The 24,402-nt window shown below is 38.2% G+C and overlaps 1 protein-coding gene across 1 annotated transcript in view; it reads left to right on the plus strand.

Annotated features, from left to right (window-relative positions):
- VPS13B (vacuolar protein sorting 13 homolog B) overlaps nucleotides 1-24,402 on the plus strand; it is an 891,476-nt gene that overhangs the window by 726,372 nt on the left and 140,702 nt on the right. The window contains exons 38-39 of the mRNA XM_030795363.1: nucleotides 2,546-2,753; nucleotides 3,056-3,240. Of these exons, the coding sequence (XP_030651223.1) occupies nucleotides 2,546-2,753; nucleotides 3,056-3,240 (393 nt within the window). The remainder of the gene's footprint in view (nucleotides 1-2,545; nucleotides 2,754-3,055; nucleotides 3,241-24,402) is intronic.

Genomic DNA, 24,402 nt, shown 5'->3' on the forward strand with positions numbered 1-24,402 from the left:
TGACTTCTTTCACTTAGCATGTTTTCAAGATTCATCCAGGTTTACCAAGTGTCAATATTTTATTCCTTTTTATGGCCAAATAATATTCCATCATATGGATATACCATGTTTTATGTATTCATTCATCAGTTGATAGACATTTGGGTTCTTTCCACTTTTGGCTGCTATGAATAATGCTGCCGTGACCATTTGTGTAAGACTTTTTGTGTAGACGTATGTTTTCATTTCTCTTAGATATATAACTAGGAGTAGAATTGCTGGGTTGAATTTTTTTTTTTATGGGTAGACTTTTCTTTTTGAGACAGGGTTTTGCTCTGTCATCCAGGCTGGAGTACAGGGGTACAATAATAGCTCACTGTAGCCTCAATCTCCCGGGCTCAAGTGATCCTCTTGCATCAACCTCTTGAGTGGGTAGAACAATGTGCCACCACACCCAGCTAATGTTTTTTATTTTTTTTTTCAGTAGAGATGAGGTCTCACTATGTTGTTCAGGCTATATCTTTTTTTAATTATTAATACAAAGTAGTCAACCTGTTGCAAGCACAGTGTCACTAGCAATATATAATAACCATTTCCTAATATTAAATATTTTACACGTGATGATATCTGATTACAACACTTGATAAATTAGTCACACTGCAAGCTCTTAATGCATTTGTGCTAACAGCCAAATATAGAATGTGTGAAGGCATCCAACTTATTTCTTGATTATTTTGTATTTGGATAGGTTTTAATTTAATCTTCATGTAACTTGATGCCACTGTAAACTTGACATGAATCCAAAAAGCTTGAAAGATTCACAATGATAGAAAATTAAAACAACTAATTGGTCAATAATGGAGATATTAAATATGAATTTTTTTCTTTCTTTCTTTTTTTTTTTTTTTTTTTTTTGAGACAGGATCTCATTTTGTTGCACATCCTGAAGTGCAGTGGTGTGATAACAGCTTACTGCAGCTTCAGCCTCCTGGACTCAAGAGATCCTCCCACCTCAGCCTCCTGAGTACCCAGAACCACAGGCATGCACCACTATGCCTGACTATTTTTTTTAAGAGACGGGTTCTCACTGTTGCCCAGGCTGGTCTCAAACTCATGGGCTCAAGTGATCCTCCACTCATGCTGGGATTACAGGCATGAGCCATAGCACCTGGCCAATTTTTTGTATTTATCTAAAAGTTGTATTGCCTCAAGTTTTCACCAGTTTCCTTTTTAATGCACAGAGCAAGATTTGGGAAGATCCTAATAACTTATTGTTTTGTGTTGCTTTGGAGATTTTCAGTATCTATCAGAAATCTTCATATATTTAGCAATAAGCATGTATTACTTTATCAAGAATATTCATTGTCTTACCTTTTTTCCAAGGCAGCCAAGTAACTTCACATTGAAAACAACAATGATCTGTTTACATGACCAAGTGCTTAAAAATAAAAAGTAAGAAAATTTTAAACCACAGCATCAATAAAAGTAAAAACAAAGTACAGTGTATTACCTCTGTATTACAGTCATTGTCTCTTGACAATTTAAAGGCTAGAGCACAACATTCTACTCCCCAATTTGACTTTTCACCTATCTCTATTTTTCAGCATCCAATAAAAATAAGATTGATGAGAGCACAAGTACACTTAGTGTTATATCTCTTACTTTCATTTCTGAGATGCCATAAATCCAGAGAGCAGAACCTAAGCCTAGGGTTTAAAACTTACCCACATGATATAGGGCTATTATTTTCTACTACTATATATTCTTTTTTCTTTTCTGTGTTACCTGGTTCTCTTAGAATTGATAGTTGTATTGCCTTTATTCAGTATTTACAGAGAAAATTAACAATTTTGAAAGTTTTAATCTTCATTATAACCTACTGGTCATTATATGTCTATAACTTAGTAGTTATAGACTAATATTACTCACATGCAGAAAAAGAAAACTTAATCTCCATTAGAGGAAACACTAAGTCCTTTTGTTCTGAAACTCTGCTGTAGCTACTGTAGTATAATTGATTTTCAGGGGCTCTGGAATCCTCTGTGTTGGCACAGTCTTACTAAACATGGAAGTTGGGAGCCTTCTAAGTGCAGGTTCATTGAGAAAACTGCCTCTAAAAGTGCAGAGAAAGAAACCCTATAATAAGGATTGCTTATTTAATCTCATAGCAAAATGTTAGAGCTATCCCACAAGGTTATTATTATGATTTTATTAACATTTTGGCCTAGAGGATCTTCATTGCCTTCTCTCAGACTATAATAGGTGTTCTTTTCTCTCTTAGCTAAATTAATTCATAAACATTACTTCACATCAACATAATTTCAACATTTAAAATTTATTGTTATTCACACAATAAAAGATATAATTAATTTTTTTGTTATATATTTATTCAAGCAATAGAATTTCATCTTGTAAGTCAATTACTTTTTAGGAATTATAGTTTATTATAAGTAATTAAATTGAACATAATTACAATCCTACATTAATTCAATTATGATTATACCTAATTAGTCTCAAGAAATATTTGTATTTAAAAGCCACTAGAATTTTTTTTATGATTTTAAAGGTCTTCTGGGGTCAAGAACATTTGAATTGTTTAGTTCTTCTACATGAATTACTCAATGGATACCTTAATGAGGAGGGAAATTTTGAAGTAAAAGTTTCTGAACCAGTGCCTCAAATGTCATCTCCTGTGGAAAAGAATCAGACATTTAAAAGTGAACAAAGTTCAGATGACCTACGGACAGGTCTATTTCAGTATGTACAGGATGCTGGTAAGTAGCAACAGACTCAGTATGAGATTGTGTGTGTGCATGTGGGTGCATTTTAAATGCATGTTGACTAAATAAAAACAAGATGACTTTTTAAAGTGCGTTAAAATTTGCAGTACAAAAATAGTACATTATCATTCAATCTCTCTTAGGGGAAGTTCTTCATTTCTTTCTGTTCCAGAATATGTACAAAAATGATCAACTAGCTTATTTATATATTTTATTCTCATAATTTCTTCTTCCTTTTTCCCCTTAGTCATATTCCCCTTTAAAATTATACAATTAATTATACTTTTATTTCACAGAATCTTTGAAATTGCCTGGGGTCTATGAAGTCTTATTTTATAATGAAACTGAAGATTGCCCAGGGATGATGTTATGGAGATATCCAGAACCTAGAGTGCTCACCCTTGTACGAATAACTCCTGTACCTTTTAACACCACAGAGGATCCAGATATTAGCACAGCAGACCTTGGTGATGTGCTACAGGTATGTAATGACCATTCATTGTAAAATGAAAACATTGTGGGAAAGGGCTGATCATATATTAGGAAAAATGTTTGGAACATACTTACTTCTTACATTAATAGTATCAGAGAGAAATACACATCTGTGTGTGTGGTGTGTGTATATCCACACACATATATATATATAATAGGATTTTAAAAAATAAGGTAATAATGTAATCCAAATTCATGATACATGGCAATTTTAAGAGTTCTCAATTCTACTCTCCATTTTATTGTGAGTAGATTATAATGGGACAAGGAGGTGTCATTTAGTTCACCACTCCTTTATTAAGTGCCTATCATGTGTTCACACTCTTCAGAGTTTCTAGAGCCGCCCCATGAAACAAAATATGCCCATGTAAGGCCAGAAAGAGATGACTGTTGTTTTCATTTCCATAGCTGAAATGGTCTTGGGGCTTGAGGTAGGCTGATTTTTCTATTAAAGAAAAGGTCTAACCTGTGATCATATTCCCTAAGGTTTTGTGAAAATGTGTTGCTTGTTAGTTCCCTGAGTTTAATATAAATGTCATTGTGGATATCACAATATTACCTTTGTACTTACTAATCTTCTACTGATAGGAGTTTCTCTTAAAATTTGTTTCTCCCTTAATCTTCCACCTATTACCAGGTCATACAACCATCCACTCAAAATCTACAGGTCATTCCTGATTGCCTTCTTTCCCTACCTCCCTGCGTCAAAACCCATCAACAAGTCCTGTCAGTTCTGCCTACAAAATATGTCCCTATTCCATCTACTTCTCTGTTTCTGCAGATAACAACTTGAGTTCAAGCTGCCGTCTTCTGTTCTCTACTCCAGTAGCTTCCTAATTGGCCTCTATGCTTCTGTTCTTGACCACTTGGAATGCATTCTCCAAATAGCAGCTAAACTGATATTTTTTAAATGTAGGTTATACTGTATCACTTCCCTAACTTAAAACCCTGTGGTGGCTTCCTCTAATACTTAGAACAAAACTCAGATCTCTTGCTATGGCCTGCAAGGACCTATAGTCTGGACTCTGTTCACCTCTCCAACTGGAGTTCATGCCAGTCTCTCCCTTTCTCATGATCCTTCAGCCACTCTGGCCTCGTTTTTCTCCTTGAGCAGACCACCTCTGTCACATTACCACCCTTGGTCTTCGTCAGTCAGGTACCAGCTCAAATGTCATATCCTGACTAGCCCACTACAACTACTTCATTATGTATTGCATTACCTTGTTTTACTTTCTCATAGTTCTTATTGCTAGTCCGAATTATGCATTTGTTTACTTGCGCGTGATCTTTCTACTGTTAGAAAATAAGCTCCTTATATGTCTTGATGATGTATCTCCAGCCTCTGGTACATAGGTACACTCACCAAATTTTTGAAGTGACTGCTCTGTTCTTAACAAATTTGTTTTATAATACAAATCAGCTGCATGAATGAATGTGTTTTGATTTTCTACGCCGAACTATATCAGGGTGCGTTGTGTTATTCTTCAGTGGTATCATCGGCTGTACACACAGTCTAATGTCATTACATTACTCAGCCTCTTTGTGATATCATTGAATAGTCTGCCAAGCTTACTTGCTCCCTTAAACAGTAGCTAGTTCTTAAATATAGAGATATATTAATCTCCTTAGGTTTAGTCCTCAAAACAGAATTGAGTTTAGATGACTTTTTCCTTCAAGACCATTTAATTCACTTAAAAATTGGCCTTATAGAGTTGACTTATAATATAGAAGCCTCAGATTTGTCTCTTTATATTCCTCATTCCATGATGATGAGATTTATAAACAAACTCCCCATATCACTTTATGGAATTTATTTTGTAATTGTAATGAAAAATATAAACATGAAAAACGTGTCTATAATAATAAATCAAACTAATCATAGGTTCTGAATAAAAACCTCAAAAGTAATGTTCCTAGAATGCAAAAGCTTATTTTATGGTCAGCTTATAATTTTATCATGTGAACTTTTAAATGTTAGTAGTATATTTAGACCTCAATAAAATTAGCATCTTTTAGGTAAAGTAATGCCACCAACCTAGGAGTGTTGTGCAGTTTAAATGGGTCTAAATATAAGAAATTTCTGGCACTGTATATGGCACATAGTAGGTTTTCCTTTCTCCTAATCCTCCTGTACACTGCCTATTGAGGATTCCATTTTGGAAATGCATATGTTCCCAGATTATAAATATTCAATCCGTTTTTTGGTAGTAAAATTGGTAATGGGTATTTTAATTCCTATACAGATCTGTCATGGTTCTTGGCCATTGTCACATGCCAAATGAAAATATCTAAAAGTTTATGGCAACATATAAATGAAAATAAATATGAAAACAAGAAGAATGCAATGATAAGGGAACAGAAACAAATTCTTAAGATTGAAAATGCCTTTTTTAATCGAGAAAGTGTTAGCCATACCTGGCTAATTTTTGTATTTTTAGTAGAGATGGGACTTCACTATGTTGGCCAGGCTGGTCTTGAACTCCCGACCTCAAGTGATCTGCCCGCCTCGGCCTCACAAAGTGCTGGGATTACAGGCATGAGCCACCAAAAATTCTATTATTTATAAGTTACCCACTATGAAGTATTTTATTATAGCAGCATAAACTTTCTAAGACACAGAGAGAACCTAAATGGTAGAGATCTCTGTTATTTTTGCTCCAGTAGGCATTTCTGATCACTTGTGTGTTTTGCGCCCAGCACTGTGCTAGGTACTTTACATACATAATAACTCATTAAATTTAATTTTACTCCATGAGATAGGCATCATTCCCATTTTACAAGTAGGAAAACTGAGGCCAAGAAAAAGTTAATTAACTGGTTGTGAATCATGAAATTTATAATTTATAATTTAATCCCCAGCCTTTCTGACTATAAAACCTGTTTTTTTCACCTATATATAAAAAATTGAGATGATACATTAGGATGGCAGTGAGCCACCTCATTGAGAAATGTGGAAAGAAGGAAAATAGAATTATCCTTTTACTTCAAATGTTAAATCATGAAATAATGAGTTAGACAAAGATATGCAAAGTAACTTTAAGTCAATAAAAAGACCGCCAAACACACAAGATGGATTGGGTATTGTATTAGTCTGTTTTCACACTGCTGATAAAGACATACCCAAGACTGGCCAATTTACAAAAGAAAGAGGTTTATTGGACTTACAGTTCCACATGGCTGGGGAGGCCTCAATATCATGGTGGAAGACAAAAAGGAGCAAGTCACATCTTACATGGATGGCAGTGGGCAAAGAGAGAGCTTCTGCAATGAAACTCCTGTATTTAAAACCATCAGATCTTGTGAGACCCATTCACTATCACAAGAATAGCATGAGAAAGACCCGCCCCCTGATTCATTCATCTCCCACTGGTTCCCTCCCACAACACGTCGGAATTATGGGAGCTACAAGATGAGATTTGGGTGGGGACACAGAGCCAAACAGTATCAGGTTTTAAGATAGCTAAAGAAAAAACTTTTCCTTTAGAAAGATGACTGGTCAGCTCTGGAGCCCAGGAGGGTCACAGAAGTATTTATTGGAAGAGATCTTCCTGGCAGCAACCAAAGAAGTGGTGCCTAAGAGTCTGATTCACCTGGTAGCTAAATCCCCTTTATGGAAATGAATGTAGCAGCTGTCAAATCTCTGTGTCTAACATTCAAATCATGTAACCACCTAAATATCCTTCTAATAGTTTGGCTCCCAGTGTAGTCTGTCTACATGGAGAAAGTATATCATACACTGGTTGAGCCAACATCAGTATCCAGGCTGCTTGGCAGTTATACATCTCATGGTAACTTAATAACATAACTTGGCATTTGGTTTATATGTCAGTCTCTAGTGAACTTTGTTAGCATGAGTCAGCATTCCTAAGTCTATTCAGTGCTAGAATGCCACTGAAATTTTCTGAGACTCTAGGACCAATGGCTAGATCTTGAATGATGGTGAATCCATCACATTAAATGCCCTTTTCTGGCTACCTGCCCCTCCCAGCAGGTTGGCCTTTCCCTGATGACATCTCTGTTCAGTATGTCACAAACCTTTTCAAACAAATGTCTATTCTCACTACGTTAAGAGTTATGAGGAGTGGGGATAATGTGTGTGGAGCATTTAGTGTAATACCTTACGTAGTTGAAGACCCAATCAATTATTATGACACATAATAAATGGTAGCTGTTATCATCATTATCTTCTTCCCCATATCAATTGATCAAAGAATCTGGATTCTAATATGTTAGACCACATTAGACAGTCAAAGCCCTGTTTTCTGAGAAGGAGGTTTTTGTGTTTATGGTCTGTTAATGTCATAGTAATTGTTAGGGATGCTGGCCCTGTGTGTGATTGATGAATGGTTTCATTGAGAGCAACTGCTGTAAGAGACACTATATTCCCCACAGTTATGGTTAGTGGACTCTGGTAGTATGTCGACTATAGTTCTCTAGGTTGCAGGTAGCAGAAACCCCACTGAAGTTAACTTAAGCTAAAATGAGAGGGATTAATATCAAAATACAGTGGGGAGTCCAGGAAACAATTGCAAATTGCAGCCGGGCCTCTGGAAGAACTGGGGCCACAAATGGAAGATAGGAACCCAGGGGAATATTCACTCGCTATTGCTTTTTCTCTGCTTCTTTCCCCATATTTGCTTTATTCTTCCCTTTCAACAGACTTTTTTTTCTCCCTTTCCTCTTAGGCCACCCAGTACTTTCCCCACAGCTTCCAGAGCTCCAAAGTCACATTTACAAGTCCAGCCTCTGTTTCAGATCCACATTCCTAATTTACCAAGTTTGGTATCAGGTGCTCTTGGTCAGTCAACTTTGGTCATGGGGAGAGCCACATTTTACCAACATGGCTGAATTGAGGGTCATTGTGAGCTTTACAGAAATCCCCCAGGGGATCTATTTTATGTCACATCTCTCTTACTGCTTTTGCTTTCCACCCTGACTAGATGGGGCAAACTCATGGTTTGTGCTGACCTCTCACTGACAAAAATTGACTCCATTTTGCTGTGGTTTTTCCAGCTTTTCCCTTTGCAAATATCTGGAAAAGCCATTTTGCTCTGCACATCAAAGGCTATCTGCATCTGGAGAAAAGCCTCACACCATTTTTAAATCTTGTCGCTGTCCTCCTCTAGTATCCTCTCAAAATGTAGGTTAGGCAAGGTCCTTTGTCTTACAGACACACATGAGATAGTTTCTTATCTCCAGTGTGCTTAAGGTCAATACCTTTCTTGACTAGTGCTTGCTTTTTAATGTAATGACTGTATAATACATTGGCAACTTCACAGACTCTATAAATAGTCTTCCAGTTCTAATGAAGTATGAGAGCTTTACATATAAAGTAATTTTCTTTTTTTGAAATTGAGTTTACAATGTAATGTTCAATGTCTGTAGCTTGATGGTGATTTCATTGTGTTTAGTTTTCTAATAACATTTTATCTACTACTTGTCCACAGACTGAACTAAAGCTTCATTAAATCTTACAGTTGTGTGGGGTTTTTGTCTTTTTCATAATTACATGGAAAATGTTCTGAGTCAGATAGTAATAGTCAGTATTATCCAATAAAGTAGAAAGTAGACTTTTGCTGCTTTAAATTTGACTTTACAAGCTTCCTGTAATTTTGAAGCACATGGACCTGATAGGCAAAGGTTATGATATTAGCACATGATGGCACTACAAAAAGAGAATCCTTCTGAGAGTTATTTGCAATTGAATATGATTTGCCTCTTCCACACATAGCTTAAAAAGAATAAAAGGAAGTGTTCTTGGATGTTTCTTTTCAGCTGGGTTGGGCGGTTCAGTTATAGCTGCACATATGTTCCCAGAATCCTGAGCCTTTTTATAAGCACCTCCTGCCCACTGGCAGCTGTACTAATGTGTCCCAGAAGGCTTTGCTCCTATCCATCATCTTTAGGAGGGATGCTCAAAGCCAGATATGAAATTCATTGTTGTTGAAATGCAGAAAGGAAAATAAAAAGGCTTGGGGGCTTTGGGGAAGTAGGAGGCTGAGCCAGACTCTTAGGAAATAAAGGGAAGGAACAAGTCTTGTGTACCCAGTGGACACAATAATAAATGTTTTTGAATGATGGGTAACGGTGCTGGATCAACTGCTAAGTGTTTTGCTTCCAGAAGCCATTGCCTCCTTTTTTTAGACAAAGAAAAATCTGAAATAGACTGTTCCCTGAATACACTTTTAATCATTCTGTCTTCATAGTGTTGCAAAAGTATGGAAAAAAGATCTAGGAATACATTAAAAAGAGCCCTGCCTGAGATTTTTGAGATTAACTCAGTAAATACAGATGAAAGGACCTGGGCTAAATGCTGAGAGAGAGACACAAAAGTGGAGAGGGCTCTAGCTCTTCTCTCAAGGTACCTGTAGTCTTTCAGGAGGGACAAGTACATAAAACATGACAGGGCAGAACCTGTGACATGCCACGAAAAAGCCACAGAGAACCTGCCTTTTTAAACAAAGCTTACATCTGAATTGAGACATCAAGACAAGACTTCATGGAAGAGATGGTTACTGAGGTGATCCTTGAAGGATGAAGAGGATTAAAATTGAAAAAAAATGGAGTGAAGGTGTATATAAAGAAGAACTCAGTGAGCAAAATTTCAGAACTGGATAGAGAGGGCAGAACATATTTCTGGGAAGTGGCAAATCATCTGGTTTGACTAGCACAGGTTAGACAAGTATGGGATTAGTGGAAGAGTGAGTGATAGGCTGCAGATGTGGCTTCGTAATCTCCATTCATTCCATGGAGGGAAAAGAGAAGGAAACTCATTTATTGAGCACCAACTATATACCAAGCACCAAATTTGTCATTTTATATGTGATATCCCTTCTATCTTCCCTCTAACCTTGTATGTACCATTATCTTCACTCTAACCCTGTGTGGTATGTACTGTTTAGAGCTAAGGTAAATGAGGTTCTGAGAAAAATAATTTTCCCAAGATCATAAAGCAAGTTAAGGGAGTAAAACCAGGATTCAAATCTCGGTTTGTTGACTTCATAATTCTTTCTTCTTTGTCGTGCTACCTTGACTACATTTAGAGTGTGGGGTTTATATTTCATTTGATAGGCATTGGAGAACCACTGGCAGTCCAGAGCTTTGGAAACATTAGTAGTCTTGTGGAGGAGAAATGGAATCAGGAGAGACCAGAATAAGAAGACCTGGTAAGGGTCTTAGAGAGATGAGAGGCTGCAACCTGAAGGGAGTTGTGGGGAAGGAGAAAAAGAAATGAATGCAAGAGAGGTTGTAGAGAAGAAATCTATGTTCTTGACAACTAATATGGTAATTTAATGAGGAAGTAAGAGAAGTCAAGGTGATTGCAAGATATAAGCTCAGTGGTATGTATGGCAAAAGCACTTACACAATTTTGGAAATAAAGAGGAGTGCCTGCTATGCTAGGCACTGTTCACTTTGTGAGGTGCTTTACACACGTTCTATCTAAGCCTGAAATCAACCCTGCAGAGAGAGTGTTGGTATCCCCCTATTACAATGAGGAAGCTGAGGATCTGAAAAGTTAAATGGGGGACCTCCTCTCCCTGAGCAGTGCATGAATTAACATGAGATTTAACATGCAATTTCAGGAAGTTTATAGACCCCCCTATAAGCCATGAAAGAGTCTCTCGTGAAGAATCACAAGAACATAAGAGACACTGCTGGGGCTTTTCAGCTCTACATCAATGAGGATTAGGTTCAGATATGAAAGACAGAAAATATACAATACCAGTAGCTTAGGTAAAATAGAAGTTTATTTCCTGTCACACATGGGAACAGTCTGGAGGTTAGCGATCCAGGACTGCGAATGTCTCTACGAAGTCATGAGGACCCATCTTCCTGCTGTGTGCTACTCTGCCATCCCCAGCACCCTTTCCTTCATGGTCCAAGATGGCTGTAGAAGCTTCAAGCATCTTGTTCCTATTCCAGCCATAGGAAGAGGAAAGGATCAAAACAGAGCATGCCTCCTCCCTTTATGGATATGCCTTGGAACCCACACACTGTACTGCTGTGCTGCTAACATCCCAGAGCCCAGAATTGTGTCACGTGGCCACACCAAGTTAAACAGGAAATGGGGCTTGTTTGCAGAGGAAGAAGGAAAGAGGAGATATTGGGAGACAACATCAGCCCTGCTGGTATCACAGCCATAACACCAAGGAACTGTCCGCAGTCTCTCTACCCACCCAGTAACCTGCTTCTCATCTTGCCTGATAGTGAGTTTCTTTATCTAGTCTATGGTGCAGTAAGAAAACTTGCTTTCTAGTTCATTAACGAAAGGTCTGCCAAGGCAGAATTTGTAGAGAACACTTAAGAAGCAAATTGGATTTACGAAACAAAAAATAATAATAAATAGTTTGAAATGCTAGCATTCCTTGCCCTTCAAAAAAGTAAGAGGTGGGGAAGGAATCTGTCAGTAAGACGTGCTTTTAAAGTAAATGGAAAACATTTGCAAACTGGAAGAATACTGAAGTCATTTTTATCCTGTCACTTTATTTGGTGGTAGAAATTTTATTAGCCTATTTCTCTTTTCCTATTAAATACTCTCTCATTTAAAAGGAGGAGGGGAGCATTTCTCAAAATGAAGATCTATGCTTAGCAATCAGTGTGTTTGATGTTCACTGCTCGGTATTAAAAATGTTTGGGGTGTAAAAAATGAAAGAATAGTAAATATGAATTGATGGTCTGCGATCATTTTTTATGACTTGGTCTCTGTCAAATAGAAATATTTGCCTCCTATGAGATTCACAGTAAAAACCATTATCCATTAAGCATAGATCATTTCTTGAGAGCTACATTGTTGAAGAGAACAGCAAACAGAAGGAAAGAGGGAAGTACAGAAAAACAATGTTGTCCAGCTGTTAAGAGCACAGATTCTGGAGCTAAAGTCTCTGGGTCCAAATCCAAGGTCAGCTGGTGATCACGGGCAAGTTATGTAAAGTAACTTCTTAGTACTTCAGCTTTCACATCTGCAAATTAGGGATAATCATAGCTCATGCCTCATTCAGTTGTTAGGAGGAATAAATGACTGTTGGATGTAAAAAATATGTAGAACAGTGTCTAGCACATAGTGCTGAATAAATGTTAGCCATTATCATGTTATGCTAAGGGCTTATCATCTCCAGGTGCTAATTTGCCTCTTGTTCTGTCCTAGATTTTGAATCTTGGAGGAAATCTGAGTTTTGATTGCAAGCTACAAATTCTTTACCTATTTATCCTTTCCATAAAGATATTGGAAAAAAATTTATTTTTGTCAAGCACACATGGCTTCCAATTTTTACAATTCAATACCTAGTTAAAAAAATAATGAAACTTTATTACCTTAGATGTTTTCTAGCAACATTTTTAAATACTACGTCAAAGTTAAAGGTCTTGGTTCTCTTATGCTTTTTAGCAGCAACCTTTTTAGTAGCTTTATTGAGATATAATTCACACATCATACAATTCCCTAATTTAAAGAGTATAATTCAGTGATTTTAATTTATTCATGGAGTTGTGAAGTCCTCACCAGAATCAATTTTGGAATATTTTTATCACCTCAAAAAGAAACCTAGGACTCTTTAGCTGTCACCTTCTGGTCTTCCCAACCCTCAGCCCTAAGTAATCACGAAGGGGTACTTTCTGTCTCTATATATCTGCCTATTCTGGACATTTCACATAAGTGGAATTATATAAATATAGTTTTTTTGTGACTGGCTTCTGTCATTTAGCATGTTATTTTCACAGTTCATCCATGTCGTGTCATGTATCTGTATTTCATTCCTTTTTGTTGCCAAATGATATTGCTTTATATGGATATACCACATTTTGCTTATGCATTCATCAGCTGATGGACATTTGAGTGTTTGAACTTTTTGAATCCTTATTTACTTTACTTGGACTCTGTTGTGTCCAACAGACTTGAGGGGAAAACCAAAAGAAGATCATGATGATTAATCATATTTACAAGGTACTCTTAATGTACATTTTCTCAAAAAGCTTAAAATCTAAGCTTCATGAAACAAATAGATTGGCAATAATTACCCAGCAAAATACAGTAAGCGTTATAACTAAAGGCAGGGATGGGAGTTGATATAATAGAAGATGGGTGTGAAAAGTAGACTTAAAGCATGATAGTGGAGGGTTTTAAGTGCTTGCTGAGACACTTGGGCTTTATTCCATAAATAAGCACTTTATTCTGTGAAGGTAGTCATGAAGGCTATTGAGCTGAGCAATGACCATGACCAATTACAGAGGAAAGGATGAATCAGGACATACTATATATTGGATGCATAAAGAACTGTTCAGCGCACATTATAATTACTCACAAGTAATAAGAATGACAGTTGGAATGGGAAGGAGGAAATGAATGTAAGGTGGAGACATCTGGAGGCAGAATAAACAGATTTCAATGCCTGGATGTGTATGGTAATGGGAAGGGAAAATTAAAGATGACCCTATTCTAGATGACTAGATGGATGGAAAACCATTAATGGGGACTGGAAATGTCAGAAGAAAAATGGAGCAGCCAGGAGTATGGAAGAGATAATAGGTTCTACATTGGACATTTAAAATTTAAGGTTTTCAAGGAATAATCATAGTAAATGCCACTAGAAGTTTGGACATCTGGGCTGATAATTCAGAGAAGAGGGAGACATTTAAGAAATGGTTTGGGGAATTATCTTCATGGAAGTGAAAACTGAAGCCAAGAAAGCAAAATAGAAGTCACACTCAGAGAAAGTAAAGAGTTCAAAGACTAGAGAGATGAGTATAGAACCATGAAAAAACTCACTGTATCTAGTAAATAAATAGTAGATGAGGAATTTTAATGGGTTGAACAGTTTCCCCTCCCAAATTCATTTCTACCTGGAACCTCAGAGTGTGACTTTATTTGGAAGTAGGGTTTTTGCAGATGTAATTAAGTTGTGATGAGGTCAGACTGGATTAGAGTGGGCTGTAATCCAATAAGCAGTATCCCTTATAAGACAAAGGAAATTTGGACAGAGACACAGACACACAGAGGGGAAGACTATGTGCAGAGGGAGGCAGAGATTGGAATGTCGCAACTACAAGCCAAGGAACACCCAGGATTGCTGGGAGCCACCAGAAACTAGGAAGAGACAAGGAAGGGGTCTTCTCTATTGCCTTCAGAGGGAATATGGCCCTACTGACACCTCAGTTTCAGACTTCTAAACTCCAGAACTGCCAGAAAATAAATCTCAATTGTTTTAAGCCAGTAAGTGTGTGGTAATTTTTCATGGAAGCCCTAGGAAACTAATACAGGAATCAACAAAGGAGTGGTCAAAAAGGAAGGCCGTGGAGGCAACAGTGTCAGGAAAGCACAGGCGTAGTGAAAATCTCAGGAGGTTTACAGAGCTCAGTGGTATCATGTCTGCAGAAAGAGTATATTATGGACTGGGGGGTGGAAAAAGCTGTGAATTTGACAACTTCCAGATCACCACTGACTTGAAGAGATCAATTTTAGTTGCCAGAGCACCATGTAGAGCCCTCTGAGTAGCCCATCTCTCTCGTGTTCTCTGCGCTTGGGTCACAGTGGGCTTAATTGTTTGAAATCCTCAATACACTATTAAGTTCCATAGCAGTAGAGGCCATGTGTTTTGTTTTTTACCAATGTTTCCCTGTTGTCCAGAGACTGGAACATAGCAATTGCTCAGTATGTGTGGAAAGGATTGAAGGATGGAGAGAAGAAGTGAGGAACTAGAAAGTTATGAATTTAGTTTACACTTGATTTTAGGACGTGGAGGGGATTGTTTTTAGAGGGCTTATAGGTAGAGAGGTGAGTGCTAAGATTCTCTCCTTAGAGACATGAGAAATTAGAGGTAAAAATAACAGTTTAGGCCGGGCGCGGTGGCTCACGCCTGTAATCTCAGCACTTTGGGAGGCCAAGGCGGGTGGATCATTTGAGGTCAGGATTTTGAAACTAGCCTGGTCAACATGGTGAAACCCCGTCTCTACTAAAAATACAAAAAAGTTAGCTGGGTGTGGTGGCACATGCCTGTAGTCCCAGTTACTCAGGAGGCTGAGGCAGGAGAATCATTTGAAATCAGGAGGCGGATGTTGTAGTGAGCTGGATCACGCCACTGTACTCTAGTCTAGGCGACAGAGCGAGACTCTTGACTCCAAACAAACAAAAACAACAACAAAAATCAGTTTAAAAGAAGAAAAAAAATAGTGAGGTGACAAGGCCTAAATGAGAGTTTGAGCTATATTCATGTGCTATTGTACTGTAGCCCACAAACCTTGACACAAACTTGGAAAAAAAACCCTAAGACTTCAAGACTGAAAGATGTAGTTTTTTACTTATTTTTATATTTTTGCCTCCATGTATTTTCTCATCTAGTGTCAGACATTGTGCTGAGAGCTTTATGTAATAATCTCATTCAGTCCTCATGCTACAAAAAGTTATCATTCTTATTTATAAAAACTGTTACCATTCTTATTTTATAGATGAGAAAACTAAGCCCAGAGAGGTTAAATGATTTTCCCAAGGGCATTCCATTTGTAAATAGCAAAGCTGAGATTCTATCAGGCATTCTGATTATTGAACCTACACTCTTAACTGCAGGGATGGATATATACTTGTAGTTTAATGAAAAATTCTGTCCTATTGAGTTTGAAGTGTTTCAGGAAAGCCTTTGAAGATGTCCTTCTTAAAATACACTTTCACATATGATCAGTGTTTCTTAAATTTTTCCAGTCTATAGATGTGGTGATAGGGTCCCAAAGCAGCAGCCTCCCCCAACAAACATAATGTTTTTGAAATCACCTCTTGTTTTCCATCCTCTACTATGCATTTTTATTAGTTTTATAAAATAGTTTTCTAATTTCTATTTCATTACCTGTACTGTTAGTTAATGGAGAGATCCTCTTGCATTTATAAAATTAAAGCAAAAGCATGTATCAGACAGTTTTCTCTACCTTGGTGCCACAATATTTTGAAAACCTAGACTTATACAAATAAATAATTACAGATGGCAACCATTTTTTTCACTGCTTTATCAGCCACATAGTAGTGAATCACTGAGAAGAGATATTCAGAATGCTGCTAAAGCAGCTAAATCATATGTTGGTTTTAGACTGCTATTGGAAGGAATTTGGTAAGTGTGTTTTCTTGTTAACAGTTCTCTTGTATCATATATTGGACTGAAATGGTTGCTTATTCAATATATGATATAGGAGACAGCCTCTTTTAACTATCTCAAGGAAATACCCACCAAAGGGCATTTCCAGTGAAGAGAGATGACCAATGTGGTTGTGCTCTAGTTTGGGGAGTCTCACTATATATAAGCTGAACGCTGATTCTCAAAGGACTCGTTATCACTACAATTAGCTCTCTTAACACCACTCTCAGACTTCATTTTATTGCAGTGATCTGGAAACATACATAAGAGTACATTCACAGTTTTATCTATATTTGTTGATTGAAAACTATTCAGCATTGTAGAAACGTTTGCTAAGTCAACTTTAAACCATTCTTCAAAAATAAACAATGATTTCATTAATGTTACATACATTTTTAATCCTTTATCATGACACCTTTTTTGTTTTTAATTCTCCATGAGGAAAAGTCATTTCAACCCAAATTCCAAACACCAACTGCTATCTTTTTCTCTTTAGCTGAATCATGGTATATCTGTATAATATAACAAGCTTTCAGAGTTCCTTTCTACTTCATTAAAAATTATCTTAAAAGATGGATACTCAAATTACTGAATTTTTTCTCTTCCTTAAAACATTCTTTTGAGCACGTTAAGAAAATTCAGAGATTAACCTTGATGTAAGCTACTTTTGTAATCATATATTCAGAATCAAAGATGGGCTTGAAGAATCAATGTTTTCACAGTTTATCCTATTGTAGATTTGACTCCTTCTATACATACAACCTTACATTTTTTCCAGGCAATATCTTTCTCTCTCTAAAGTCTATATACCATGTTGAAAATCTTCAGTTATTTTACCATTGAGTATAAGATATACCTTCATAAATACCATCATATTAATAGAATCAACGTAGACCAATAAAATAAACAATTTACTAATGTTTAGTGCTAGTGCTATCATCTAGTGGTAAGTTAAAGAACCTGTCTATCAAGGGTGGAGCCAAGATGGCTGAATAGGAACAGCTCCGGTCTACAGCTCCCAGCATGAGCCATGCAGAAGACGGGTGATTTCTGCATTTCCAACTGAGGTACCGGGTTCATCTCACTGAGGAGTGTCAGAAAGTGGGTGCAGGACAGTGGGTACAGCACACCAAGCCTGAGCTGAAGCAGGGCGAGGCATCACCTCACCCAGGAAGGGCAAGGGGTCAGGGAATACCTTTTCGTAGTCAAAGAAAGGGGTAACAGACGGCACCTGGAAAATCAGATCACTCCCACCCTAATACTGCGCTTTTCCAATGGTCTTAGCAAAGGGCACCACAGGAGATTATATCCCACGCCTGGCTCGGAGGGTCCCACACCCACGGAGACTTGCTCATTGCTAGCACAGCAGTCTGAGATCGAACTGCAAGGCAGCAGCCAGGTTGGGGGAGGGGTGCCCGCCATTGCTGAGGCTTGAGTAGGTAAACAAAGCAGCCTGGAAGCTCGAACTTGGTGGAGCCCACCGCAGCTCAGGAGGCCTGCCTGCCTGCCTCTGTAGACTCCAACTCTGGGGGCAGGGCATAGCCAAACAAAAGGCAGCCGAAACCTCTGCAGACTTAAATGTCCCTGTCTGACAGCTTTGAAGACAGTAGTGGTTCTCCCAGCACACAGCCGGAGATCTGAGAATGGACAGACTGCCTCAAATGGGTCCCTGACCCCAGAGTAGCCTAACTGAGAAGCACCCCCCAGTAGGGGCAGACTGACACCCCACACGGCCAGGTTCTCCTCTGAGACAAAACTTCCAGAGGAACGATAAGGCAGCAACATTTGCTGTTCACCAATATCTGCTGTTCTGCAGCCTCCACTGCTGATACCCAGGCAAACAGGGTCTGGAGTGGACATCCAGCAAACTCCAACAGACCTGCAGCTCAGGGTCCTGACTGTTAGAGGAAAACTAACAAACAGAAAGGACATCCACACCAAAACCCCATCTGTACGTCACCATCATCAAAGACCAAAGGTAGATAAAAACACAAAGATGTGGAAAAAACAGGGCAGAAAAACTGGAAACTCTAAAAATCAGAGCGCCTCTCCTCCTCCAAAGGAACGCAGCTCCTCACCAGCAACAGAACAAAGCTGGATGGAGAATGACTTTGACGAGTAGAGAGAAGAAGGCTTCAGATGATCAAACTACTCCGAGCTAAAGGAGGAAATTCGAACCCATGGCAAAGAAGTTAAAAACCTTGAAAAAAAATTATGAATGGCTAACTAGAATAACCAATGCAGAGAAGTCCTTAAAGGACCTGATGGAGCTGAAAACCATAGCACGAGAACTACGTGACGAATGCACAAGCCTCGGTAGCTGATTCGATCAACTGGAAGAAAGGGTATCAGTGATGGAAGATCAAATGAATGAAATGAAGCAAGAAGAGAAGTTAGAGAAAAAAGAAGGAAAAGAAATGAACAAAGCCTCCAAAAATTATGGGACTATGTGAACAGACCAAATCTATGTCTGATTGGTGTACGTAAAAGTGACGGGGAGAATGGAACCAAGTTGGAAAACACTCTGCAGGATATTATCCAGGAGAACTTCCCCAATCTAGCAAGGCAGGCCAACATTCAAATTCAGGAAATACAGAGAACGCCACAGAGATACTCCTCGAGAAGAGCAACTCCAAGACACATAATTCTCAGATTCACCAAAGTTGAAACAATGGAAAAAATGTTAAGAGCAGCCAGAGAGAAAGGTCAGGTTACCCACAAAGGGAAGCCCATCAGACTAACAGCTGATCTCTCGGCAGAACCTCTATAAGCCAGAAGAGAGTGGGGGCCAATATTCAACATTCTTAAAGAAAAGAATTTTCAACCCAGGATTTCATATCCAGCCAAACTAAGCTTCATAAGTGAAGGAGAAATAGAATACTGTACAGACAAGCAAATGCTGAGAGATTCTGTAACCACCAGGCCTTCCCTAAAAGAGCTCCTGAAGGAAGCACTAAACATGGAAAGGAACAACCAGTATCAGCCACTGCAAAAACATGCCAAATTGTGAAGACCATCAAGGCTAGGAAGAAACTGCATCAATTAATGGGCAAAATAACCAGCTAACATCATAATGACAGGATCAAATTCACACATAACAATATTAACCTTAAATGTAAATGCACTAAATGCTCCAATTAAAAGACACAGACTGGCAAATTGGATAAAGAGTCAAGACCCATCAGTGTGCTGTATTCAGGAAACCCATCTCACGTGCAGAGACACACATGGGCTCAAAATAAAGGGATGGAGGAAGATCTACCAAGCAAATGGAAAACAAAAAAAGGCAGGGGTTGCAATCCTAGTCTCTGATAAAACAGACTTTAAACCAACAAAGATCAAAAGAGACAAAGAAGGCCATGACATAATGGTAAAGGGATCAATTCAACAAGAAGAGCTAAGTATCCTAAATATATATGCACCCAATACAGGAGCACCCAGATTCATAAAGCAAGTCCTTAGAGACCTACAAAGAGAATTAGACTCCCTCACAATAATAGTGAGAGTCTTTAACACCCCACTGTCAACATTAGACAGATCAACGAGACAGAAAGTTAACAAGGATATCCAGGAATTGAACTCAGCTCTGCACTAAGCGGACTTAATAGACATCTACAGAACTCTCCACCCCAAATCAACAGAATATACATTCTTTTCAGCACCACACCACACCTACTCCAAAATTGACCACATAATTGGAAGTAAGCACTCCTCAGCAAATGTAAAAGAACAGAAATTATACCAAACTGTCTCTCAGACCACAGTGCAATCAAACTAGAACTCAGGATTAAGAAACTCACTCAAAACTGCTCAACTACATGGAAACTGAACAACCTGCTCCTGAATGACTACTGGGTACATAACGAAATGAAGGCAGAAATAAAAATACTCTTTGAAACCAATGAGAACAAAGACACAACATACCAGAATCTCTGGGAAACATTCAAAGCAGTGTGTAGAGGGAAATTTATAGCACTAAATGCCCACAAGAGAAAGCAGGAAAGATCTAAAATTGACACCCTAACATCACAATTAAAAGAACTAGAGAAGCAAGAGCAAACACATTCAAAAGCTAGCAGAAGGCAAGAAATAACTAAGATCAGAGCAGAACTGAAGGAAATAGAGACACAAAAAACTCTTTAGAAAATCAATGAATATAGGAGCTGGTTTTTTGAAAAGATCAACAAAATTGATAGACCACTAGCAAGACTAATAAAGAAGAAAAGAGAGAAGAAGTAAGTAGATGCAATAAAAAATGATAAAGGGGATATCACCACCGATCACACAGAAATACAGACTACCATCAGAGAATACTATAAACACCTCTATGCAAATAAACTAGGAAATCTAGAAGAAATGGATAAATTCCTTGTCCCATACACCCTCCGAAGACTAAACCAGGAAGAAGTTGAATCTCTGAATAGACTAATAACAGGCTCTGAAATTGAGGCAATGATTAATAGCTTACCAACCAAAAAAAGTCCAGGACCAGATGGATTCACAGCCGAATTCTACCAGAGGTACAAAGAGGAGCTGGTACCATTCCTTCTGAAACTATTCCAATCAATAGAAAAACAGGGGATCCTCCCTAACTCATTTTATGAGGCCAGCGTCATCCTGATACCAAAGCCTGGCAGAGACACAACAAAAAAAGAGAATTTTAGACCAATATCCCTGATGAACGTTGATGCAAAAATCCTCAATAAAATACTGGCAAACCGAATCCAGCAGCACATCAAAAAGCTTATCCAACATGATCAAGTGGGCTTCATCCCTGGGATGCAAGGGTGGTTCAACATATGCAAATCAATAAACATAATCCAGCATATAAACAGTATCAATGACAAAAACCACATGATTACCTCAATAGATGCAGAAAAGGCCTTTGACAAAATTCAACAACCCTTCATGCTAAAAACTCTCAATCAATTAGGTATTGATGGGACGTTTCTCAAAATAATAAGAGCTATCTATGACAAACCCACAGCCAATATCATACTGAATGGGCAAAAACTGGAAGCATTCCCTTTGAAAAGTTGCACAAGACAGGGATGCCCTCTCTCACCATTCCTATTCAACATAGTGTTGAAAGTTCTGGCCAGGGCAATCAGGCAGGAGAAGGAAATAAAGGGTATTCAATTAGGAAAAGAGGAAGTCAAATTGTCCCTGTTTGCAGATGACATGATTGGATATCTAGAAAACCTCACCATCTCAGCCCAAAATCTCCTTAAGCTGATAGGCAACTTCAGCAAAGTCTCAGGATACAAAATCGATGTGCAAAAATCACAAGCATTCTTATACACCAATAACAGACAATCAGAGAGCCAAATCATGAGTTAACTCCCATTCACAATTGCTTCAAAGAGAATAAAATACCTAGGAATCCAACTTACAAGGGATGTGAAGGACCTCTTCAAGGAGAACTACAAACCACTGCTCAATTAAATAAAAGAGGATACAAACAAATGGAAGAACATTCCATGCTCATGGGTAGGAAGAATCAAAATCGTGAAAATGGCCATACTGCCCAAGGTAATTTATAGATTCATTGCCATCCCCATCAAGCTACCAATGACTTTCTTTGCAGAATTGGAAAAAACTACTTTAAAGTTCATATGGAACCAAAAAAGAGCCCACGTTGCCAAGTCAATCCTAAGCCAAAAGAACAAAGCTGGAGGCATCACGCTACCTGACTTCAAACTATACTACGAGACTATGGTAACCAAAACAGCATGATACTGGTACCAAAATAGAGATATAGACCAATGGAACAGAACAGAGCCCTCAGAAATAATGCTGCGTATCTACAACTATCTGGTCTTTGACAAACCTGACAAAAACAGGAAATGGGGAAACGATTCCCTATTTAATAAATGGTGCTGGGAAAACTGGCTAGCCATATGTAGAAAGCTGAAACTCAATCCCTTCCTTACACCTTATATGAAAATTAATTCAAGGTGGATTAAAGACTTAAATGTTAGACCTAAAACCATAAAAACCCTAGAAGAAAACCTAGGCAATACCATTCAGGACATAGGCATGGGCAAGGACTTCATGTCTAAAACACCAAAAGCAATGGCAACAAAAGCCAAAATTGACACATGGGATCTAATTAGACTAAAGAGCTTCTGCACAGCAAAAGAAACTACCATCAGAGTGAACAGGCAACCTACAGAATGAGAGAAAATTTTTGCAATCTACTCATCTGAGAAAGGGCTAATATCCAGAATCCACAAAGAACTCAAACAAATTTACAAGAAAAAACCCCATCAAAAAGTGGATGAAGGATATGAACAGATGCTTCTCGAAAGAAGACATTGACGGCCGGACACGGTGGCTCATGCTTGTAATCCCAGCACTTTGGGAGGCCGAGGCAGGCGGATCACGAGGTCAGGAGATCGAGACCACGGTGAAACCCCGTCTCTACTAAAAATACAAAAAATTAGCCGGGCGTGGTGGCGGGCGCCTGTAGTCCCAGTTACTCAGAGAGGCTGAGGCAGGAGAATGGCGTGAACCCAGGAGGCGGAGCTTGCAGTGAGCCGAAATTGCGCCACTGCACTCCAGCCTGGGCGACAGAGCGAGACTCCGTCTCAAAAAAAAATAAAAAAGAAAGAAAGAAGACATTTATGCAGCCAAAAGACACATGAAAAAATGCTCATCATCACTGGCCATCAGAGAAATGCAAATCAAAACCACAGTGAGATACCATCTCACACCAGTTAGAATGGCAATCATTAAAATGTCAGGAAACAACAGGTGCTGGAGAGGATGTGGAGAAATAGGAACACTTTTACACTGTTGGTGGGACTGTAAACTAGTTCAACCATTGTGGAAGACAGTGTGGTGACTCCTCAGGGATCTAGAACTAGAAATACCATTTGACCCAGCCATCCCATTACTGGGGATGTACGCAAAGGATTATAAATCATGCTGCTATAAAGACACATGCACACGTATGTTTATTGTGGCACTATTCACAATAACAAAGACTTGGAACCAACCCAGATGTCCAACAATGATAAACTGGATTAAGAAAATGTGGCACATATACACCATGGAATACTATGCAGCCATAAAAAATGATGAGTTCATGTCCTTTGTAGGTACATGGATGAAGCTGGAAACCATCATTCTCAGCAAGCTGTCGCAAGGACAAAAAACCAAACACTGCATGTTCTCACTCATAGGTGGGAATTGAACAATGAGAACATATGGACACAGGAAGGGGAACCTCACACACCGGGGCCTGTTGTGGGGTGGGGGGAGGGGGGAGGGACAGCATTAGGAGATATACCTAATGCTAAATGATGAGTTAATGGGTGCAGCACACCAACATAGCACATGTATACATATGTAACTAACCTGGACGTTGTGCACATGTACCCTAAAACTTAAAGTATAATAAAAAAAAGAACCTATCGTACAGTTTTTTCAAGTATGTATTTTGAATACATTAAAATATATCATTTGATAGCATGTAATAGGTATGGCCCTTTTTTTTAGCTTTTAGGCTGCCTCTTTTTTCTTTTTTTGATTCAATACAAGTTTGGCCTTTTCTAAGTTATATGGATTTAGTTTGATCAAAATTACTTCTCTCATATAAACTCCACCTTCCAAAGTGATTCGTAAACTGATCTTGAAGAACTTCAAGTAATTTTTTTGGAAGTTTCTTGTTTTATATGTGTCCTATTTTATTCTTCAAACTGAGACTTCTATCATTCAATCAATTTTAGTTGAAAAAAATTCGGATGACTTCCCTGAAAAAATTTTTCTATTATGAAAAGTTTCAAATACAATAATCTCCCTTTATCCATGGTTTCACTTTCTGTGGTTTCACTTTCCACAGTTTCATTTACCCATAGGTGAGTACAGTACAACAAGATATTTTGAGAGAAGGGGAGAGAGACCATATTAACATAACTTTTATTATAGTGTATATTAATATTTTGCTGAGCATAATTTATAAATTAAACTTTAACATAGGTATGCAGGTATAGAAAAGAACGTATATAGTGTGTATATATACAGAGAGAGTTCAA

Source organism: Nomascus leucogenys, chromosome 16 (assembly GCF_006542625.1).
Source record: "Nomascus leucogenys isolate Asia chromosome 16, Asia_NLE_v1, whole genome shotgun sequence".
Classification (NCBI taxonomy): domain Eukaryota; kingdom Metazoa; phylum Chordata; class Mammalia; order Primates; family Hylobatidae; genus Nomascus; species Nomascus leucogenys.